General features: G+C 42.4%; 1 protein-coding gene across 4 annotated transcripts in view; it reads right to left on the reverse strand.

Annotated features, from left to right (window-relative positions):
* map3k7 (mitogen-activated protein kinase kinase kinase 7) overlaps positions 1 to 22,318 on the reverse strand; it is a 163,051-nt gene that overhangs the window by 78,496 nt on the left and 62,237 nt on the right. For all 4 annotated transcript variants that reach the window (XM_072251658.1, XM_072251657.1, XM_072251660.1 and 1 more), the window contains exons 5-6: positions 2,804 to 2,942; positions 1,240 to 1,364 (exon numbers count right to left, since the gene is read on the reverse strand). In XM_072251658.1, coding sequence (XP_072107759.1) covers positions 1,240 to 1,364; positions 2,804 to 2,942 — 264 coding nt within the window. The remainder of the gene's footprint in view (positions 1 to 1,239; positions 1,365 to 2,803; positions 2,943 to 22,318) is intronic.

Genomic DNA, 22,318 nt, shown 5'->3' on the forward strand with positions numbered 1-22,318 from the left:
AACACTTTGAAGCTTGAAGTAGTTATTATTTTACTTTATATTAGTTACAGATACAACAAACTAACAGGCTCTTCCGGCCCAACAAGCCCACGTCGCCCAATTACACCCCTGCGATTCCTAAATAAACATCGAACTCATGAACATTACTGCAATATCTTTTATTATATTATTCCTGTCTTTGCACTATTTTAAATTTAACTACTTAATATACATATACACTTACTGTAATTGACATATTTATTTTTTTCTATATTATCATTGTACTGCTGCTACTGTTAACAAATTTCATGCTATATGCCGGTGATATTAAACTGGACTGATTATGATTTATTAACCTACTAACCGGTACATCTTTGGAATGGGGGAAGACACCCTAGCAGCGAGAAGAAACCCACGTGGTGACAGGGAGAACGTACAGTCAGTGCCGGAACTGAACCAACCCAGTTCACCTGTGCTGTAATAGCACTGTGCTACAACTGCATTACAGTGCCACCCCTTCATTCAAGGAAAACCTTTGCACAACTACAGAATACTACAGCCATCAATTCTACACATTAAACCCAATCTTCAAAATCCAACTTTAGTAAAGATTTTCCAAATATATCTTTTTTTAATCAAGTGAGGTATGTTACCATTGACAAAAATAAAAATCTCCTTCGTACCAATCCAAATACTCTCCCAAACAGTCCAATACAGGGCTGAGTGATTTTATGTCATTATTAAATGTTTTGTCATGCTTCAAATACTTTAAACCACTTTTTATAATGCTGCTTACGTTGTAAATACATGCTGGTATATATGCAAATTTTATTCAATGTCTGTACTTCTAACTATATTTTTATATACTTCATTATTTTGTATAGTTGTTGAATATTGTCATTTTTTTGTTGCATGTTTCACCAACACGCCACAGCAAATTCCTAACACATATAAGTATATATCATGAATAAAGTTAATTCCTGAGTTATTTATTACTTAGAGATACAGTGCGAAACAGGCACTGAGCCGTGCCACCCAGCATCACACCTATTTAACCCTAGCCATAGGACAATTAACCTACCAACCAGTGTGCTTTTGGACTGTGGGAGGAAACCAGAGCACCCAGAAAGAAGGTACAAATCCGTAAATGAACTCCGAAATCTGACACCCCGACCTGTAATAGTGCCGTGGCACCCTGTCTTTGAGTTGTGCCAAGAGGAGAAACTGAAGTGGTGTCCCAAGCAACTTTCAAATGTTTACCTTCGAAAACTTCTGGAGCCATCCAGGCGGCACTTCCCTTGTTGTTGGTCATGTGAGTTTGAATATCACAGGCTGTGCCAAAGTCACAGATCTTCAGAACTGTCCCGCCAGCAACCAGCAGCAAGCTTCATTGGGAAAAACAAAAATGCAATGTCAGTAATCTATTTTTAGGGATATCCAGTATATAAAAATTACACCATGGCACCACAGTTCACATTGTTCGAAAAAAAAGTGAAAAGTAGTCGCCATATGATGTCAAATGGAAATCCAGTCACAGCAATACAGGCAAACGATATAATCATATAGGTGCAGAATCCCATAAACAAAAGTGAGATAGATGATCAGATGCTTCCTTTTCAGTGTTGGACAGGCAACACTAGACCATGTTTTTTACTGCCTTGAGGCAGAGAATCTACTAGCTGTACCTCTCTGCTATCCAGACTTGCTCCATTTCTTTGAGGACCATATTTGGAATATTGTCTTTCATTGATGCAAGGATATATTTAAAATAGAGGCAGAACAATTGAGATTCAATAGATTGATTCTTGAGATAGGGCACTAGCTTTGGTCAAACGTGTGCATAGAGATTTTGTGAGAACCATGCACCAATCTTCCTTGGTTGTAGTGGATTTCTCCGTGTAGTAAGATGAAACAGAATTAGTTGTGACTTGCCTGTAGCAACAGTTATAAAATAGCTGAACATGTTGACAAGATGGCTGACTCAAAATTAGCTTTAGGCTGTGGTTATACAGGTAGGCCCATCTTAGGCCAATTATTGGAAATTGTTTGGTAGTTTCCAGTAAATTGTGTATCGGGGTGTCTTATATGGAGTCGTTACTTACTTTAAGGAGAGATAAGGAAACTCCTAAACAATATAATAGTAAGGTTGTTTCAAGGGATTTTTGGAGTTTCTCTGTGGATTGGATCGCAAACAGGGCTTGACAACCTCGATGTATTGTTGAAATGTTGGGGCTCCCCGGTGGCTAAAGACTGAGTGGTTAAAAATATACAGGCAACGCTGATAATTCGTAATGCTTACCACCAATTAACATGAACTGCGTGCAACTTTGAACTTGATTTATTAGTGAAGGATCAAATAAAGCAGTCGGAGTTTTGCTCTTTTAGTTGAATTAAGGCTAAATTTGTAGCTGTAAGTACAAGTTGAATTAGAGCTGTAATTAAGAGCTGAACAAAATTGTTTGAGTTACTAATTTCTTCATTATTTTAGTTAAGAGTTCAATAAAGTTGCTTCATCAAACTAAATGTGAAGATGTGTTTTTCATTGCTGACTTGGTCATTCGAGAGGAATTATAGGAAACCTGAGCTCTGTTTTGAGAGAGCCCACCAACTCTAGAAAACTCTTTTCCACACAGTAGCAAATAAAAAAGGATTTCGTTTGAACAGTAAGCATTTCCAGTAACACAAATGATAACTTATTAATGACCAAAAATCTTTCCAATCTACATTAGCTCCAATCTTAAACTTGCACCCAAAATTCATCATGTTTTCCATTGATACGGTCTATATTAACTGCTGTTCTTCAATTTATTAAGAAAGAACCTACTTTGGTGGTTTGAGGTCCCTGTGGATTAAAGCCTTGGGTTTCATGCCATGTAGGTATGCCACTCCTTGTGCACACTGTAAACACCAATTCATTGCATGGGCAGCAGTGTAATATGGTAAGGGTTCAGCTCCATGTAGCACTGAAAATTAGAGGTTCATCAAGAAATATTATTGACAAATATTCTTTTCAACCATCTATCAACTTTAATTCAATGTTTGCAATATACCCAAATAACATAAAACAAGCTAAGATTATATTGATATTGGCAGCTACAAATACAAACAGTAGCATCAGAATTCAAAAAGAGTCTTATTTGTTCAGAATGCTCAAACCATTACTCCACCTAGAAGGAACTAGTCTGATGTGATACTTATAATAAGCAGAATAATTTAATATAGAAGATCAAATATTACAAAGACTTCCAAGAGATAATCAGGCAACACACATAAAGGTTGCTGGTGAACGCAGCAGGCCAGGCAGCATCTATTGGAAGAGGTACAGTTGACGTTTCGGGCCGAGACCCTTCGTCAGGACTAACTGAAAGAAGCGCTAGTAAGAGATTTGAAAGTGGGAGGGGGAGGGGGAGATCCGAAATGATAGGAAAAGACACGGGGGTGGGGGGATAGAGCCAAGAGCTGGACAGCTGATTGGCAAAAGGGATATGAGAGGATCATAGGACAGGAGGTCAAGGGAGAAAGAAAAGGGGGAGGGGGGAAAAACCCAGTGGATGGGCAAGGAGTAACTGCCGACGGGACATCAACAGTCTCGACTTCACCGCACCTTGTTCCCATTCCAAATTCACTCCTTCTGAACTCTCTGCTCTCCACTCCCTCTGCACTAATCCTAACCTTACTATTAAACCCGCCGATAAAGGGGGTGCTGTTGTAGTCTGGCGTGCTGACCTCTACCTTGCCGAGGCACAGCAACAACTCGCGGATACCTCCTCTTATTTACCCCTCCATCTTGACCCCACTAAGGAGCACCAGGCCATTGTCTCCCACACCATCACCAACTTTATCCGCTCAGTGGATCTCCCATCCACTGCTACCAACCTTATCGTTCCCACACCCCGCACTTCCCGTTTCTACCCCCTACCCAAGATCCACAAACCTGCCTGTCCTGGTAGACCTATTGTCTCAGCTTGCTCCTGCCTCACCAAACTCATTTCTGCATACCTTGACATGGTTTTATCCCCCCTTGTTCAATCCCTTCCTACCTATGTTTGTGATACTTCTCACTCTCTGAAACTTTTCGGTGATTTTAAGTTCCCTGGCCCCCACCGCTTTATTTTCACCATGGATGTCCAGTCCCTATATACTTCCATCCCCCATTAGGAAGGTCTCAAAGCTCTCCACTTCTTTTTGGATTCCAGACCTAACCAGTTCCCCTCTACCACCACTCTGCTCCATCTAGCGTAATTAGTCCTTACTCTTAATAATTTCTCCTTTAGCTCCTCTCACTTCCTCCAAACTAAAGATGCAGCTATGGGCACCTGTATGGGTCCTAGCTATGCCTGCCTTTTTGTTGGCTTTGTGGAACAATCTATGTTCCTAACACATTCTGGTATCTGTTCCCCACTTTTCCTTTGCTACATCGACGACTGCATTGGCGCTGCTTCCTGCACGCATGCTGAGCTCGTTGACTTCATTCACGTTGCCACCAACTTTCACCCTGCCCTCAAGTTTACCTGGTGCATTTCTGACACCTCCCTCCCCTTTCTAGATCTTTCTGTCTCTGTCTCTGGAGACAGCTTATCTACTGATGTCTACTATAAGCCTACTGACTCTCACAGCTATCTGGACTACTCCTCTTCTCACCCTGACTCTTGCAAAAATGCCACCCCCTTCTCGCAATTCCTCCGTCTCCACCGCATCTGTTCTCAGGATGAGACCTTTCATTCCAGGACGAGGGAGATGTCCTCCTTTTTTAAAGAAAGGGGCTACCCTTCCTCCACCATCAACTCTGCTCTCAAACGCATCTCCCCCATTTCATGTACATCTGCTTTCACTCCATCCTCCCGCCACCCCACTAGGAATAGGGTTCCCCTGGTCCTCACCTACCACCCCACCAGCCTCCGGGTCCAACATATTATCCTCCGTAACTTCCGCCACCTCCAACGGGATCCCACCACTAAGCACATCTTTCCCTCCCCCGCCTCTGCTTTCCATAGGGATCGCTCCCTACGCGACTCCCTTGTCAATTCGTCCCCCCCATTCCTCCCCAACAAGTGCTACACGTGCCCTTACACTTCCTCCCTCACCACCATTCAGGGCCCCAGACAGTCCTTCCAGGTGAGGCGACATTTCACCTGCGAGTCGGCTGGGGTGATATACTGTGTCCGGTGCTCACGATGTGGCCTTATATATATTGGCGAGACCCGACGCAGACTGGGAGATCATTTCGCTGAACACCTATGCTCTGTCCGCCAGAGAAAGCAGGATCTTCCAGTGTCCACACATTTTAATTCCACGTCCCATTCCCATTCTGATATGTCTGTCCACGGCCTCCTCTTCTGTAAAGGTGAAGCCACACTCAGGTTGGAGGAACAACACCTTATATTCCGTCTGGGTAGCCTCCAACCTGATGGCATGAACGTTGACTTCTCTAACTTCCGCTAATGCCCCACCTCTCCCTCGTACCCCATCCGTTATTTACTTATATACACACATTCTTTCTCTCTGTCTCCTTTTTCTCCCTCTGACCCTCTGACTATACCCCTTGCCCATCCTCTGGGTTTTCCCCCCCTCCCCCTTTTCCTTCTCCCTGGGCCTCCTGTCCCATGATCCTCTCATATCCCTTTTGCCAATCACCTGTCCAGCTCTTGGCTCCATCCCTCCCTCTCCTGTCTTCTCCTATCATTTTGGATCTCCCCCTCCTCCTCTCAAATCTCTTATTAGCTCTTCCTTTAGTTAGTCCTGACGAAGGGTCTCGCCCCGAAACGTCGACTGTACCTCTTCCTAGAGATGCTGCCTGGCCTGCTGAGTTCACCAGCAACTTTTATGTGTGTTGCTTGAAATTCCAGCATCTGCAGATCTCCTCGTGTTTGCGAAGAGATAATCAGGATGCTTCCAGAGGAAAGGTTCAAGTTCAAGTGTCAATCAACAATATAGATGTATATAGTTAAATGGCACATCATTCCTCTGGGACCAAGGTGTAAACACAGTACAGACAGTCACACACACTGAACATATAGTTACAATAGCACATACAATCACAAAATAATATTAGCACAAGTCCCTGAGTGGCACAGCCTGATGATTGATGGTGTATTGGATGTTGTCCTGGAGCCACGTTTCTGCAAGATCAAGCATGCAGCAGTTCCTCATCTCACTCTGGGTCAGCCGCTGGCAAAGGCAATCCAGCTCGTCTCCAGGGACCAAACAGTGGAGAGTAGCACCAATGAGAGGGTCAGCCTATAGGGACAAGCCCCCAACACAGCATGGCTTCCAGCATTCCCACCAGACATCTGTTCTCTCCCACAGCACCTCTGGCTGGCTGCACAGTTGACGCCGTGGAATGAGGACCCTCGTCCGCGCAACAACCCAAAGCCACACAGCTCCTCTGCTGTTGGTCTCGCCAATTAACTAATGAACTGGATTTACAATATTTTGTATTACCATTGTCACAAGAAAATTATTTAAGATAAACATTTGCACCATTTGCTGGACCTGGAGCGGTGCTGCGACTAAGTACGCAGCTATTGTACCATAGTCTTCAAGGAAAACCATAATGTAAAAGGGAGCAACCCTGTTACAGAAGCAGAGAATAAAAAACACCTTTCCTCTATTTTTAGGACATTTCACAACATTTTCAATTTTCTATTAAAAAGCCAAGGTCACAACGTTACCCTACAGCAAATGTATTTGCTAATTTGATAACATAACACAGAATTCTATGTCTCTAATTCCTGTTAAATCTCAATTGCCACAATATATCTACTCTTGCTTTTCAGTTAATGAGAACACTCGGATTCTTTATTAAAACTACAAACTCAGGAAATTCCACAAATGCTGGAAATCTTGAGGGATGCACATAAGTTGCTGCAGGAACTCAACAGGTCAGGCAGCATCTGCTGAAATGAATAAACAGTTGACGTTTCAGACTGATATTCTTCATTAAGGAGAGGAAGCGAGAAGTCATCGGAACAAGAAAGTGAGGGCGGGGGGAAAGAGAGGAAAAAGAAGACAAGCTAGCAGTTAATAAGGAGTAACTTCCCCTTCACCTGGTCTTACTTGCCAGCATGTACACCTTCCCCTGTCTCCATTCTTATACAGGTTTCCTCCATCTTCCTCTTCAGTTCTTCATGAAGGGTCCCAGCCCAAAACGTTAACTGTTTATTCCTCTCTATTAATGCTGGCTGACCTGCTGAGTTCCTCCAGCATTTCGTGTGCATTTCTTTCTATTAAAATTGACATTTTTCATCTTAACACACATTCAGATTTAAAGCTGAAAATGAATGCTAAATGCGCATTCTTCTTCTCCTTTCAGCATATTGTTAAGGAAATCCACAAAGTTATGTTGTGTGAGAAGCTGTGAGGTGATAGGTAGGGAGAGCAAAGTGCTGAAGAACAACAATCTAATAGGAGAGGATAGCCGATCACGGAACAAAGGGAAGGAATGGAGAACCAGACATAATAAGCAGGTGATGAGAGAGGGTATGGGGAATGAGAAGAGGAAACAGGGCCACAAGCATTCCCTTATCCCCGTTTTTCCATATCCCATTTATCCTCTCTCACTTGGAGTCACCCATCACCTGCTAGCTATTGCTCCTCCCCCTCTTCTTTTATTTTTGGTTCCTGTCCGCTTCCTTTCCAATCCTGATGAAGGGCCTTGGTTCAAACTTTTGACGACTTTTTCCTCCGTAGATGCTGCCTGGCCTGCTGAGTTTCTCCAGTAATCAGAGGCTTGATTAGGAATGGCCAGTGGCTAAACCAGACACTATACAAATCTGCAGTGGTCCAAAATGAATTAGTAAACTGAAGAAAATTACTGTTTCTCCAGCAATTATGACATGTTAAAATACAGCTAAAATTCCTTCCATCTAAATTGCCAGTTCGGAGTCAAAAGTTTTTTTTAAAAAAATGAAAACATCTCACTCCATACTGCATCACTGCATGGTACGGAAACTGCATGAGTCGATAGGAAAGCTCCACAATGTATATTGAAAACTGCCAAATGTATTGCTGGCCGAGGCTACCCACCATTAAGGACATATATACAGAAAGGTGCTGGAAAAGGGCCAGTAACATCCCCCCACCCTGCCTCATGGATTGTTTGTCCTACTCCTATCAAGGAGGAGGCTATATAGCATCCACACCAGAATCAGCAGGCTCAAAAAAATGGTTACTATCCGCAAGCAGTAGGGCTGATCAACACCTCCACCCACTAACTCACCCCGCCACGCTACTTTATCATTTCCTGTCAGAGTCATCTTACGTATAGACACTCCTGTGCCCAGAGTCATTTTATGAACATACAATCTATGAATATATGCTATTTTATGTATTATATTTATCGTGTTTCTTTCAAATTATTGAGTTCTTTATCTTACTGTTTTTTTAATGTTGTCTCGGATCTGGAGTATCAATTATTTTGTTCTCCCTTACACTTGTGTACTGGAAACAACATTAAACTATCTTGAATCTTGAATGGAAGCATTTCCCTTTCACGTGGTCCACCTAGTGGTAATACAGAGTATTGTGCTGATGAGGTTGTGATGCAGCTCATCTCTCTTTAGAAACAGAATTTTTATTTACTCAACTGTCAGAGTCCGAAGTTCAATTCTGTGCCTTCTGTAAGGAGTTTGTACGTTCTCCCTGTAACTGCATGGGTTTTCCCTGGGTGCTCCGGTTTTGTCTCACAGTCCAAAAACATACCAGTTAGTAGGTTAATTGGTCATTGTAAATTGTCCTGTGATTAGGCTAGGGTTAAATAGATGGGTTGTTGATGGTGCAGCTCGCTGGGGCGGAAGAGCCTGATTTGTGCAGAATCTCTAAATAAAACAAAATAAATAAATAAATAATAAAACTTACCCCTCAAGACTGCACCAACTACCATGCACCACAAACACTAATCCTATTTTATTCCCCTGACCTTCACCCGAGCACCAGATTCTGCCACTCATCCAAACTTTAATTGGGCTCTGTAAATTACCCTTAATCTCCTAATCTAATCATCTTTCGGATATGGAAGGATATCAGACACCTGGAAGAATCTCACACAGAGTCGGAGGATGAACAGTACCTATTGGAGTTTTGTACATTTATAAAACAGCTTTGAACTTCCCTTCAGCCATCATTTTCAGCTTTTCTAATTTCCTTTTCACTGTCATCTCTGTACTTTCTAGACTCACAACACTCTGTGATACTGAGTGCAGTGCATGGAATGGAATGTTTCTGCCTTATTCTTCCTTCTTCCATAAGGTTTTAAAACTTTGAGAACCATGGCAAGACAACTGAGTACCAAAGGAAGGTGACAGACATTGATAATCATTGATAACATAATAAATAAAGGAAATAGCACGGATTGGTTAGTCATTCTCTCAAGTTTTCCACATTAAGGTCACAGCTGTAGTTGTGGCTCCGCACTACTTTCGTACCCTAATGGCACAGTGCTTTTTACACCTTGCCAAATGAAAAAGACTCATATATGCCTATTTTGTTTCTTGCTAGCCAGAAACAAGTCTCATTATATCATGTTCTCGTTAGTATTTGCTATTTAATAATAGAAACATACAGCGCAATACAGGCCCTTCGGCCCACAAAGCTGTGCCGAACAGGTCCCTACCTTAGAACTACCTAGGCTTTACCCATAGCTCTCTATTCTTCTAAGCTCCATGTAGCCATCCAGGAGTCTCTTAAAAGACCCTATCGTTTCCGCCTCCACCACCACCACCGGCAGCCCATTCCACGCATTCACCGCTCTCTGTGTGAAAAACTTACCCCTGATACCTCCTCTGTACCTACTTCCAAGCACCTTAAATCTATGCCCTCTCGTGCTAGCTACTTCAGCCCTTTTCAGGGGAAAAGCTTCTGACTATCCACACGATCAATGCCTCTCATTATCTTGTACACCTCTATCAAGTCACCTCTCATCCTCCGTTGCTCCAGCAGAAAAGGCCGTGTTCACTCAACCTATTCTCATAAGACACGCTCCCCAATCCAGGCAACATCCTTGTAAATCTCCTCTGCACCCTTTCTATGGTTTCAACGTCCTTCCTATAGTGAGGTGACCTGATTTGAGCACAGTACTCCCAAGTGTGGTCTGACCAGGTTCTATATAGCTGCAACATTACCTCTCCGCTCTTAAACTCAATCCCATGATTGATGAAGGCCAATGCACCATATGCCTTCTTAACCACAGAGTCAACCTGCGTAGCAGCTTTGAGTGTCCTATGAACTTGGACCCCAAGATCCCTCTGATCCTCCACACTGCCAAGAGTCTTACCATTAATACTATATTCTGCCATCATATTTTACCTAACAAGATGAACCATCTCACATTTATCTGTGTTGAACCCATCTGCCACTTCTCAGCCCAGTTTTGCATCCTATCAATGTCCCGTTGTAACCTCTGACATCCCTCCACACTATCCACAATACACCCAACCTTTGTGTCATCAGCAAATTTACTAACCCATCCCTCCACTTCCTCAAACAACAGGAATTCTGCAGATGCTGGAAATTCAAGCAACACACATCAAAGTTTCTGCCTGGCCTGCTGCGTTCACCAGCAACTTTGATGTGTGTTGCCTCCACTTCCTCATCCAGGTCATTTATAAAAATCACAAAGAGTAGGAGTCCCAGAACAGATCCCTGAGGCACACCACTGGTCACTGGCCTCCATGCAGAATATGACCCGTCTACAACCACTCTTTCCCTTCTGTGGGAAGTCAGTTCTGGATCCACAAAGCAATGCCTCCTTGGATCCCATGCCTCCTTACTTTCTCAATAAGCCTTGCATGGGATACCTTATCAAATGCTTTGCTGAAATCCATATACACTACATCTGTGGCTCTACTTTCATCAATGTACTTAGTCACATCCTCAAAAAACTCAATCAGGCTCGTAAGACACGACCTGCCTTTGACAAAGCCATGCTGACTATTCTTAATCATTTTTTGCCTCTCCAAACGTTCATAAATCCTGCCTCTCAGGATCTTCTCCATCAACTTACCAACCACCTAAGTAAGACTCACTGGCCTATAATTTCCTGGGTTATCTCTACTCCTTTTCATGAATAACGGAACAACATCTGCAACCCTCCAATCCTCTGGAACCTCTCCCGTCCTCATTGATGATGCAAAGATCATTGCCAGAGGCTCAGCAATCTCCTCCCTCACTTCCCAAAATAGCCTGGGGTACATCCCGTCTGGTCCGGTGATTTATCCAACTTGATGCTTTCCAAAAGCTCCAGCACATCCTCTTTCTTAATATCTACATTCGCAAGCTTTTCAGTACACTGCAATTCATCTCTACAATCGCCAAGATCCTTTTCTGTAGTGAATACTGAAGCAAAGTATTCATTAAGTACTTCCGCTATTTCCTCTGGTTCCGTACACACTTTTCCATTCTATTTGCATTTGCACAGTTTGTTGTCTTTTGCGCTCTGGTTAAATGCTCTTGTTGGGCAGTCGTTTATTGATTCAGTTATAGTTACTACTCTATAGATTTGTTGAATATGCCCACAAGAAAATGAATCTTAGGGTTGCATATGGTGACATATAAGTACTTTGATAATAAATTTACTTTGAACTTTAAAAATATCCATTCCAATATACCAGGTGAATATGCCTTTTGCCAATAACAATAAAGAGAACAAAGGCTAAGTACATAGAAGTTTGGAGCGCAAAAGCAACGAAGCATTATAAACCTTTATAAACTCCTAGTTATGCCTCCATGAGTTCAACATGACCATGACCATGGTTTGACCACAATGGTGCCAATGATCTTCGGCAATGTTCTCTGGGCTTGCTGGAGAAAATTGTTCCAAAGATTCTTCTAAATATACCTCTTTTGAACTGCTCTGATTGCAATCTGCAGCATGTAATTTCCCTTTAAGCAAAATCATTATTGAAATGTTCCCAGAATCAATAGACTCACTTTCAAGGACTCTTCATCTCATGTTCTTGATATCTATTGCAATTCCTTTATATTCTTGTTTCTTCTTTTGCATTTGCAGTTTGTTGTCTTCTGCACTCTGGTTTGAAAGCCCTGGTCTGGCAGTTGTGCATTGATTCTATTTATATTTTATTGAGATACAGTGCAGAATAGGCATTTCGCGCCCTTTGAGCCGCGCCTCCCAGCATTCGCTGATTTAATCCTAGCTTAATCATGGGACAATTTACAATGACTAATTTACCTACCAACTGGTACATCTTTGGACTGTGGGAGGGAACCAGAGCACCCAGAGGAAACCCACTTGGTCACGGGGAGAATGTACAAACTCTTTACAGGCAGCGGTGGGAAGTGAAACCCTGTTTCTGGTTCTGCGCTGCTGTGCTATAAAATAGTAAATAGTTACACAATAAAATGAATCACAGGGTTGTATATAGTAATGTATACATTTGCAAGAAGAAGTTTGTGAGCCCTTTGCAATTACCTAGTTTTCTGTATTAATTACTCATAAAATGTGGTCTGTATTCATCTAAGTCACAATAATTGTCAAACATAATCTGCCAAAACTAATAATACACAAACAATTGTACTTTTCACATCTTTATTGAACACATTGTTTAATCATTCACAGTCCAGGCTTTTAAAAGTATGTGAACCCTGGTGGAACCTCCTTTAACAGCAATAACCTCCACCAAACATTTCCTGTAGCTGCTGATCAAACTTGCACAATGGCGAGGAGGAATTTTAGACCGTTCCTCCATACAAAAACTGTTTCAGTTCATCAATATCTCTGGGATCCCTTGCATGAAAAGCCCTCTTCAGATTGTGACTTGGATGAAGATCAGACCACATGCTATGAATAATTAATACCGAAAACCAGATAAGTGCAAAGGGTTCACAAACTTTTTCTTGCAATTGCATGTATTTTGATATAAAATTTACTTTGAACTTTGAATATGAGTGCCAGAATTTAAGAATCCTATTAGAATTCTGTGAAGCTAATTACTATCCATATATCTCCTGAATTGGTGGGAAATCATTTTTATTTTATTCTATCTAATCTGTTTATCTTTTAAAATAGAGTCTATTAAGTTTACTGGGAGAGGTGATAAAAATAAGTCAGTTTCATTGCCTCTCCCAGTTTATATGTAGTTACTACTACTCTCACCGATGAGAAAAATCAAAGGGTTTTTGTGGTTTCTATTGAAAATATATTTTTAAAATCAGATCATTGGTTATAACAAGAGAGAAAATGATTTTGCCACTTTAATACTGTGCAGATAAAAGATTTAACCTGAAATTGACTCAATCACCTCCATTCTCAGAGCACAATTTGCATTATCTGACATAAAATGCCATTCGACCAGAATCAAAGTTTTATTATCAGAGTATATATATGTCATCATATACAACCCTGAAATTCATATTCTTGCAGGTGTTCACAGTAGAACAAAAAAATACAATAGAATCAATGAAAAACTACACTCAGACTGATAAGCAACCAATGTGCAAAAGACAAACTGTGTAAATAAAAAAGTAAGTAAATAATACTGAGAACGAATTGTAGAGTTTCATTCAATAATTAATGAATAAATTCAGTACAAGCTCTATTCTGAATTGCAAGGACACAAACAGTATGTTCCAACTATCACAGCTGGTAGCCTTTCCATCCCAAATGTGAACAGCAGAAAGCACAATAAAAAGAATCCACCGCAGATGTAATTAAGTAATTTGTTTCTGAATACAAATAATTAGAGTGAAGAACCTGAAGTTACTAGAAATCAGAAAGGCAACATTTATACAGTTAACTTACAATATAAAGTACAACTACAGAATGTGGTAGATTCTATGATTGTAACATTGTACAGGGTTTAAGATATCAAAGAAGCTCTTCTCCATTGACCATTGAAAACCCTCACCAGCTTGCTTTACCACATGGATATGCAATGTAGCATATTTAACGTGAGTTAAACATGTGAGATTCTGTGCAGCATGCCAAATACTCTTTAGCATCACTCTCACTGGTTATCTTTTTCATGTGAGCTTTAACAGTATCAGCAAATTAACAACTGATCTGCATTACAACCAAATCTGTTCCTGCTTTCATATCCAACATAGACAACACAGTTAACCAACACTCATTTTGTACAGATACTGCATGAAATGGAGTTGGACAACGAGGCTGTATAAAAAGAGCTATCTTTTAATCAGAAAGGCAATCCAGATTTTAAGGGCAGAGTTTCATGGCAGTTTCTCTGAATTGAGAAGTGACCAATCAAGAGGGACTCGTTAGAAAGGGCCAAGAAAACTAACTCAAGTGCAAGTGCAGTGGCCATTCTTTTAGAGTGGATTTGGCTCATCAGGCTCAGGTGAGGTAAAGCATTTTGTAAATGAGCCTCCCCCTGTTCTTTCTTACTTATTCCATGTCTGTTAGGGCATAGTAGTTTAGTGAGAATGGCACCAAGGGCAGTGTTTTGTACTGTATGTGGGATGCAGGAAGTCTGGGAGACCTCCAGTCTCCCAGATAAACACATCTGCACCAGGTGCACTGAGTTGCAGCTCCTGAGAGAACATAGTAAGGAAATGGAGAAACAGCTCGATGATCCTCAATATATACAAGAGAATGAGGTGGTGTGAGACAGGAGCTACAGGGAGTTAGTCACCCCTAGGTTGCAGGAGACAGGTAACTGGGCGACTGTCAGGAGAAGGAGGGTAAATGTACAGCCATTGCAGGGTACACCTGTGGCCAACCCCCTCAATAATAAGTATACAACTTCAGATACTATTGAGGGAGACAACCTACCGGTGACTGGGTGTCTGGCACTGAGCCGGGTGTTGTGGCTCAGAAGAGCAGAGAGGTGAAGAGGACTGCAGTGTTGATAGGAGATTCCTTAGTCTGAAGAAAAGAGAAAAGAGATAATGTTCTGTGGGTGTGATAGTGACACCTGGATGGTATGTTGCCTCCCTGGTACTATCAGAGATGTCTCAGATCAGGTCCACGGCATTCTCATTGGCACCAACGCCATAGGTAGTCAAGGTGAAGAGGTCCTGAAGAAAGCTTGTCGGGAACTAGATAGAACGCTGAAAAACAGGGCCACCCGGGTACTAATCTCTGGATTGCTGCCTGTGCTAGGTGCCAGTGAGGATAAGTACAGGATGACTTGGTAGGTGAATATGTGGTTGTGGAACTGATGCAGAGGGCAAGGGTTCAGATTTATGGATCATTGGGATTTCTTCTGAGGAAGGTACTACCAGCAAGGAAAGGCTGATGATAGGGCAAAATTGCAGTCAACAGGAAGAGTTGCAACATAAAAGGTGGACAAAATCAAAACAGGTAAATACGGGACTGAAGGGGTTATATTTGAATGTGCACAGTATACAAAATAGGTAGATGAACTTGTAGCGCAGTTATAGATTAGCATCTCTGATGTTGTTGGCATCACTGAACCATGTTCAAAGGTACACATTGTATCGAAAAGACAAGTGGGAAAGCAGGAATGTGCAGCGTTACTATGTTGATAAAAAAAAAAATGAAATCAAACCACTTGAAAGAAGTGACATAAGGTCAGAAGTTGTGGATAGAGCTAAGGAACTGCAAGGTAAAAAGACCCTGAGTTATATACAGGCCCTGAAACAGTAAAAAAGACTTGGACTACAAATTAGAATGGGAGATAGAAAATGCACACCAAAAGGGCAATGTTACAATAGTCATGGGGGATTTCAATATGCAAGTAAGACTGGGAAAATCAGGTTGGTGCTGAATTCCAAGAGGGTGAATGCCTATGAGCCATGGTTGAGCCCACTAGGGGATCAGCTATTCTGGATTGGGTGTTGTGCAATGAACTGGAATTGTTTAGTGAGCTTAAGGTAAAAAAACAATTGGGGGGAGTGATCATAATATGATTGAATTTCACCCTGAAATTAGAGAAAGAGAAGCTAAAGTCAGATGTATCAGTATTACAGTGGAGTAAAAATGCATGCAAGAGGAGTTGGTCAGAATTGATTGGAAAGCAACACTGGCAGGGATGGCGGCAGAGCAGCAATGGCTAGAACTTCTGGAAGCAATTCGGAAGACACAGGTTATATACATCACAAAAAGGAATAAGTATTCTAAAGGCCAGATGACACAACCGTGGCAATCAAGAGAGGACAAAGCCAAAGAAGGAGGAGGAGAAGGTGGCGACAAGACGCAGCTTGCGCGGCCACTCCGGTGAATGATATCTGTAATCTGTCAAGTAGGGTTCCGTGCACAATCTTGTTCTGATGGAGACAGACATGAGAGGACGGAGGAACATCTGGAGAAACTTCTGAAATGCCTTCTTTGCTGCCGCTGCTACTGTGTGATCCAGAATCTCCGAAGGGGAAGGCCCCGAGTCCTCGGCTTTGCTTGTTGATCGGCGGCTGGGATGGGGTCGAAGCACTCAGCAGAGATGGTGCTCAATGTCGAAGGGCTGGTCAGAGGCTCGAAGTTTTCGGACGGACTCACTGAGTTGGCTGGGGTCGGGGCTTCCAATGCATCGACAGTTGTCGGCGCCTGGAGGTTTATGGCAGGGAGAGTTTCTCCCTTTTGCTGCCTGCTATCGGGGACCATCGAGAGTCAATCGGAACTTTGAGACTTTTTTTTTACTGTGCCCATGGTCTGCTCTTTATCAAATTATGGTATTGCTCTGCACTGCTGTAACTATATGTTATAATTATGTGGTCTTGTCAGTGTTAGACTTTGGTTTGTCCCGTTTTTTTTTGGTGATATCACTCTGGAGGAACATTGTATCATTTCATAATGCATGCATGCATTTCTAAATGACAATAAACGAGGACTGAGTGTCCTCATAATCTAAAAAAAATCTAAAATATGGAATATGAAAGCCAATAATATTAAAGAAGATACCAAAAGTTTCTTCAGATACATGAAGTGTAAAGGAGAAGTGCTATTGGATATCGGACTGCTGGAAAACAATGCTGGAGAGGTAACAATGGAGGACAAGGAAATGGTGGGCAAACTGACTAAAAATTTTGCATCAGTCTTCACTGTGGAAGACTCTAGCAGTATGGTGGAAGTTCCAGGTGTCAGGGGGTATGAAGTGAGTGAAGTTACCACTACTCTGGAGAAGGTTCTTAGGAAACTGAAAGGTCTGAAGATAGATAAGTCACTAGGACCAGATGGTGTACACCCCGGAGTTCTGACAGAGATCACTGAATAGATTGTGAAGGTATTAACAATGATGTTTCAAGAATCACTGGATCCTGGAATGGTTCAGGAAGACTAAAAAATTGCAAATATCACTCCAAGAAGGAAGGGAGGCAGAAGAAAGGAAATTATAGGCCTGTTAGCCTGACAGTGTTTGGGAAGATGTTGGATTGTTAAGGATAGACAAAGGAAAATTGGTCGATATTGTATTCAGAAGGCCTTTGACAAGATGCCACACATGAGGCTGCTTAACAAGCTATCAGCCCATGGCATTACAGGAAAGATTCTATTGAATTGACTTCATTACTTGCATCCTTCATGTACATGAGGAGTAAAAATCTTTAGGTTTCGTCTCTGTTTAAAAGTACAATGTGCAATTTATAGTACAAACTTTGTAATTTATAATAAATAGTATGTACAACAGGACAGTCAATATAACATAGAAATACAGTTGCGTCAGCATGAATTAATCAGTCTGATGGCCTGGTGGAAGAAGCTGTCCCAGAGCCTGTTGGTCCTGGCTTTTATACTGTGATATCGTTTTCCAGATGGTAGCAGCTGGAACAGTTTATGGTTGGAGTGACTCAGGTCCCCAAAGATCCTTCGGGCTTTTTTATACACCTGTCTTTGTAAGTGTCCTGAGTAGTGGAAGTTCACATCTACAGATGCGCTGGGCTGTCTGCATCACTCTCTGCAGAGTCCTACGATTGAGAGAAGTACAGTTCCCATTCCAGGCTGTAATGCAGCCAGTCAGGATGCTCTCAATTGTGCCCCTATAGAAAGTTCTTAGGATTTGGGGGCCACACTAAACTTCTTCAACCGTCTGAGGTGAAAGAGGCGATGTTATGCTTTTTTCACCACACAGCTGGTATGTACAGACCAAGCCAGATCCTTGGTGATGTTTATGCCGAGGCACTTAAAGCTGTTCACCCTCTCAACCCAAGATCAATAGGGGCTATCCTGTCTCCATTCCTCCTGCAGTCCACAAACACCTCCTTTGTTTTTGCGACATTGAGGGAGAGGTTGTTTTCTTGGCACCACTGTGTCAGGGTGGTGACTTCTTCTCTGTAGGCTGCCTCGTTATTATTTGAGATTAGGCCAATCAGTGTAGTGCCGTCAGCAAATTTAATTAGCTGTGGTTGGCGACACAGTCATGGGTATACAGAGAGTAAAGGAGTGGGTTTAGTACATAGCCCTGAGGGTCACCTGTGTTGAGGGTTAAAGCAGTGGCTGATTGGCAGGAGGCATACAGTAGGAATAAATGGAGCCTTTTCGGGTTGGCTGTCTGTGAATAGTGGTGTCCGCAGGGAGCCAGTATTGGGACTGCTTCTTTTCACATTATGTGTCGATGATTTGGATATTGGAATTGATGGCTTTGTTGAAAAGTTTGCAGACAATATGAAGATACGTGGAGGAGGAGGTCATTTTGAGGAAGTATAGAGGCTACAGAAGATCTTAGACAGATTAGCATAATGGGCAAAGAAATGGCACATGGAATACAGTGTCAGGAAGTGTATGGTCATGCACTTTTGTAGAAGTGAAAGGGTAGACTATTTTCTAAATGGAGAGAAAATACAAAAAACAGAGGTACAAAGGGAATAGGGGTATCCTTGTGTAGGATTGATTCCCTAAAGTTAATTTGTCATTAATCTGTAGTAAGGAAGGCAAATGCAATGTTGACTTTCATTTCAAGAGGACTAGAATATAAAATCAAGGATGTAATGTTGAGACTTTATAAAGCACTGGCGAGGCCTCACTTGGAGTAATGTGAGCAGGTTTGTCTGCCTTTGTTGTGCCTGTGCACAACTACTTATTGATTAAATAAAAGCACGCAGGCAGGAGATGGCTTTAACTGGTGTACAGTCGGCCCTCCTTATCCGTGAGGGATTGGTTCCGGGACCCCTCGAGGATGCTCAAGTCCTTTATTCAACCTGTCACAATGCGGTGGGCCTTAGGACCCAGCGGAACCCTGGACATTATTTAACCTGTATCAGTGTGGTGGACATTAGGACCCGGCGGCGGAGCTCTGAATCCACAGTGTTTCCTTTCACCAAAATAATCACGATCGCGACTTAAAATAAAGTGGAAATAATAAAGCAATCGGAAAGAGGTGAAACCCCATCGGTCATTGGAAAAGTATTCGGCTACAGTCAGTCAACGATCAGAACAATTTTAAAGGATAAAGTGAGAAAAGCCTTGCCCTGATTAAAGTTACAATTATTACTGAGCAACGCAGTAGTTTAATTATTGGGTTTTTGATCCTCCACATCAACCCAGCAGGGATGGGTAGCATGTTCGGGAGCAGTCTGTCACTGGATCGAACTCGGGAATTTCCGTTCCCGAGCCTGGTACTGAAACATACGTTTCTTAAGTGTTTTATATGCATAGAAAGGTAAAATATATACTATATACTAAGACAAACCTTTGACTAACTGACGCTAAATAATACCAGATGTACCTGTTCCGACTTAGTAAGAGAACTTCCGTTTTTTCCAATCCCGATCCACTATAACCTACGCACATCCTCCCGTATATTTTAAATCATCTCTAGATTACTTATAATACCTAATACAATGTAAATGCTATGTAAAATAGCTGTTATACTGCATTGTTTAGGGAATAATGACAAGAAAAAACAGTCTGTACATGTTTGAACAACAATTGCTGGAAGAGCACTTCCGGGTTTTCTCGATTCGCGGTTGGTTGAATTTGCGCATGCGGAACTCACGGATAAGGAGGGCCGACTGTATTCACATTGCAGTGAGGGAGAGAGAACTGTTGGCCAGAAAGAAAGACATCTTACAAATCAGTGAATTGGAATGAATGACCAGCAGTTGCAGTCTCCCCTCTCCACGCTACCGATGTTGTCCAAGGTAAGGGCACTAGGGCTGATGTGGCTCGGCACCGGTGTCGTTGCAGAACAATATGTGGCTAAGTGCCTTGCTCAAGGACACAACACGCTACCTCAGCTGAGGCTCGAACTAGCGACCTTCAGATCATTAGACCAACTCCTTAACCACTTGGCCACACGCCAACATGCAGTGGTTTAAAAGCAGCTATAAATGTGATACAGAAATCAATTTCTGAAAAAAGTAGTAATACGGGTGATCATACAAAGAGTTTAAAACATACGAAATGAAAGCTGTAGGGCCAACTTGCTGCACAGAGGGGAATAATATGTGCTTTTGGATCTGAAAGCGGGGAGGAGAGTGAATATGCAGATATAGATTAGAACAATTTAGCAGATGATCAACCAGACATTGTTATGATAATGATGAACTGCCTTTTCCTGAGGATACGCTGCCAGCATACAATGCTAAGGAATCGTTGGTTCCACTGAACCGCTCCCTCCCCCCCCTGCCCAACCCCAGTTACTCTGAGGAGCCAAGGCAGGAAATCAAAACCAGAATACAACATACAATACTCTGTTTGGAGTACAGCAGCTGAGATATATTGCTAAGGATATGGGGATATATGGGTTCAGAGATGACCCTCGGGAACAGTTTCAAGTAACTAGTCATCAGGGACTAATACACGGCCTAGATGACACCGAGGAAAGGAAATTGAATATAACCTGCTTACATCCAAATATACCCTCAGCTTTGCCAGATATACAACAATAAGGTGGGGGAACAAATGAGGAATTAAAGAATGCAATATTGATTGCTATGGGTGTTAACAGAGGGGCCCGGTAGACACACTAGCCAAATGTTACCAGAGTGAACATCCCACTGCACTTGCTTCCCGTTTATGGACTGTGTTCCAAGGAGTTTATGGAACAGCATTAGATTGAGACCACTTAGGACCAGAGCCCTCAAATAGGTGGTTAAGGACATTGGTGTCTCACTCTACCGATGAAACCAAAAAGGTATTACAAATGTTTGATCCCACTGAACCTACCCACAATGGGGCATGGAAACAGAGAAAAATGAGTAGGGCACGGGAAAAGAAGATACAAAGGCCAAATAAACCCGCTAATGGGAAGGCGCTGCCTGTTGGAGATCAGGCAGCTGCCTGGAGAAATGAGGGTGGGGTACCACCCAAAAGCCTCCCGTGACGAGGAAATGTAACAGTGTCGGGAACCAGGGAGAATTGGAGGTGGAATATTTAAATGCTATAACTGTAGTCAAGAGGGGCATCTCAAGAGAGAATGTCCAAACCTGCGAAGTGGGAGAGTAGAGCAGGGAGCTTTGACTTTCGAGGGGCCGGATAGATCAGGCCCACAAAACAATGCGGTGGGGACATCGCCATCTAGGGGATAGCACCCCAACATCAATGATGGTGTCAGACCTCACCAACATGGGTGTGTGACGCAAGGTGGGATAAGACGGGAAGACCTCTAGTGAATGGTAGGGTCAGAGGCTGCACTGTTACTTTTTTAATGGGGCACTGGACGATCCCGAACCATCGTCAACACCACTAATGTAACTAACACAAATTGGAAAATACAAGGTAAAATTATCTTAAGTGGATTTATAGGACATTCATAAGTTGGACATGCGAGTGCACCCTTAGAAGTCAGAATAGGAGACAGCATTAGAACATTCAGTAGTGCTAGCTGAATTACCCATGGAACAGGAACATATACTGGGGACTGATTACATGGCCAAAGCGGGGCTTTGTTTTGACCCAGCTAACTATATGATTTGGCGGATGCCAACTGGTATGAATGACATATGCCACAGACAGATTCCAGTCGGTGACGATCAGGATAGAATATGTGGATAAGCCAGAGGGGATGAGCAATGATCACACGGTACAGCAATACATTGCACAGAACCCAGGGGCATTTGCACGGTACAAGTATGACTGCGGAAAGATAGCTGGCATTGTGTGCATACAAGGTCCAGACACCAAACCACAGAAGCAAAATGGGTTTCCCAAGAAAGCAGAGGAAGATGTAGGTAAGGTAATTCAAAGTTTGGTACAACAAGGGGTACTGAGGCCAATAGTCTCCACTAATAACTCGCCCATATGGCCAGTGAGGAAACCAGATGGTAGTTGGAGACTGACAACAGACTATCAAGAACTGAATAAAGAAACCCTGTTAACAGCCCCAAGTGTAGCAACTGAGCTGGAGACAGTGGTTAAACAGAGTTAAAGAGCTCAACGGTTTTAGTCTTAGACACAAATAATGGATTTTTATCTGTCCCCACTAGAAAGAGAGAGTCATTACAAGTTTGCATTTACCTTTCAGGTACAGCAGTATAC

The sequence above is a fragment of the Mobula birostris genome, chromosome 2 (genome assembly GCF_030028105.1).
Source record: "Mobula birostris isolate sMobBir1 chromosome 2, sMobBir1.hap1, whole genome shotgun sequence".
Classification (NCBI taxonomy): domain Eukaryota; kingdom Metazoa; phylum Chordata; class Chondrichthyes; order Myliobatiformes; family Myliobatidae; genus Mobula; species Mobula birostris.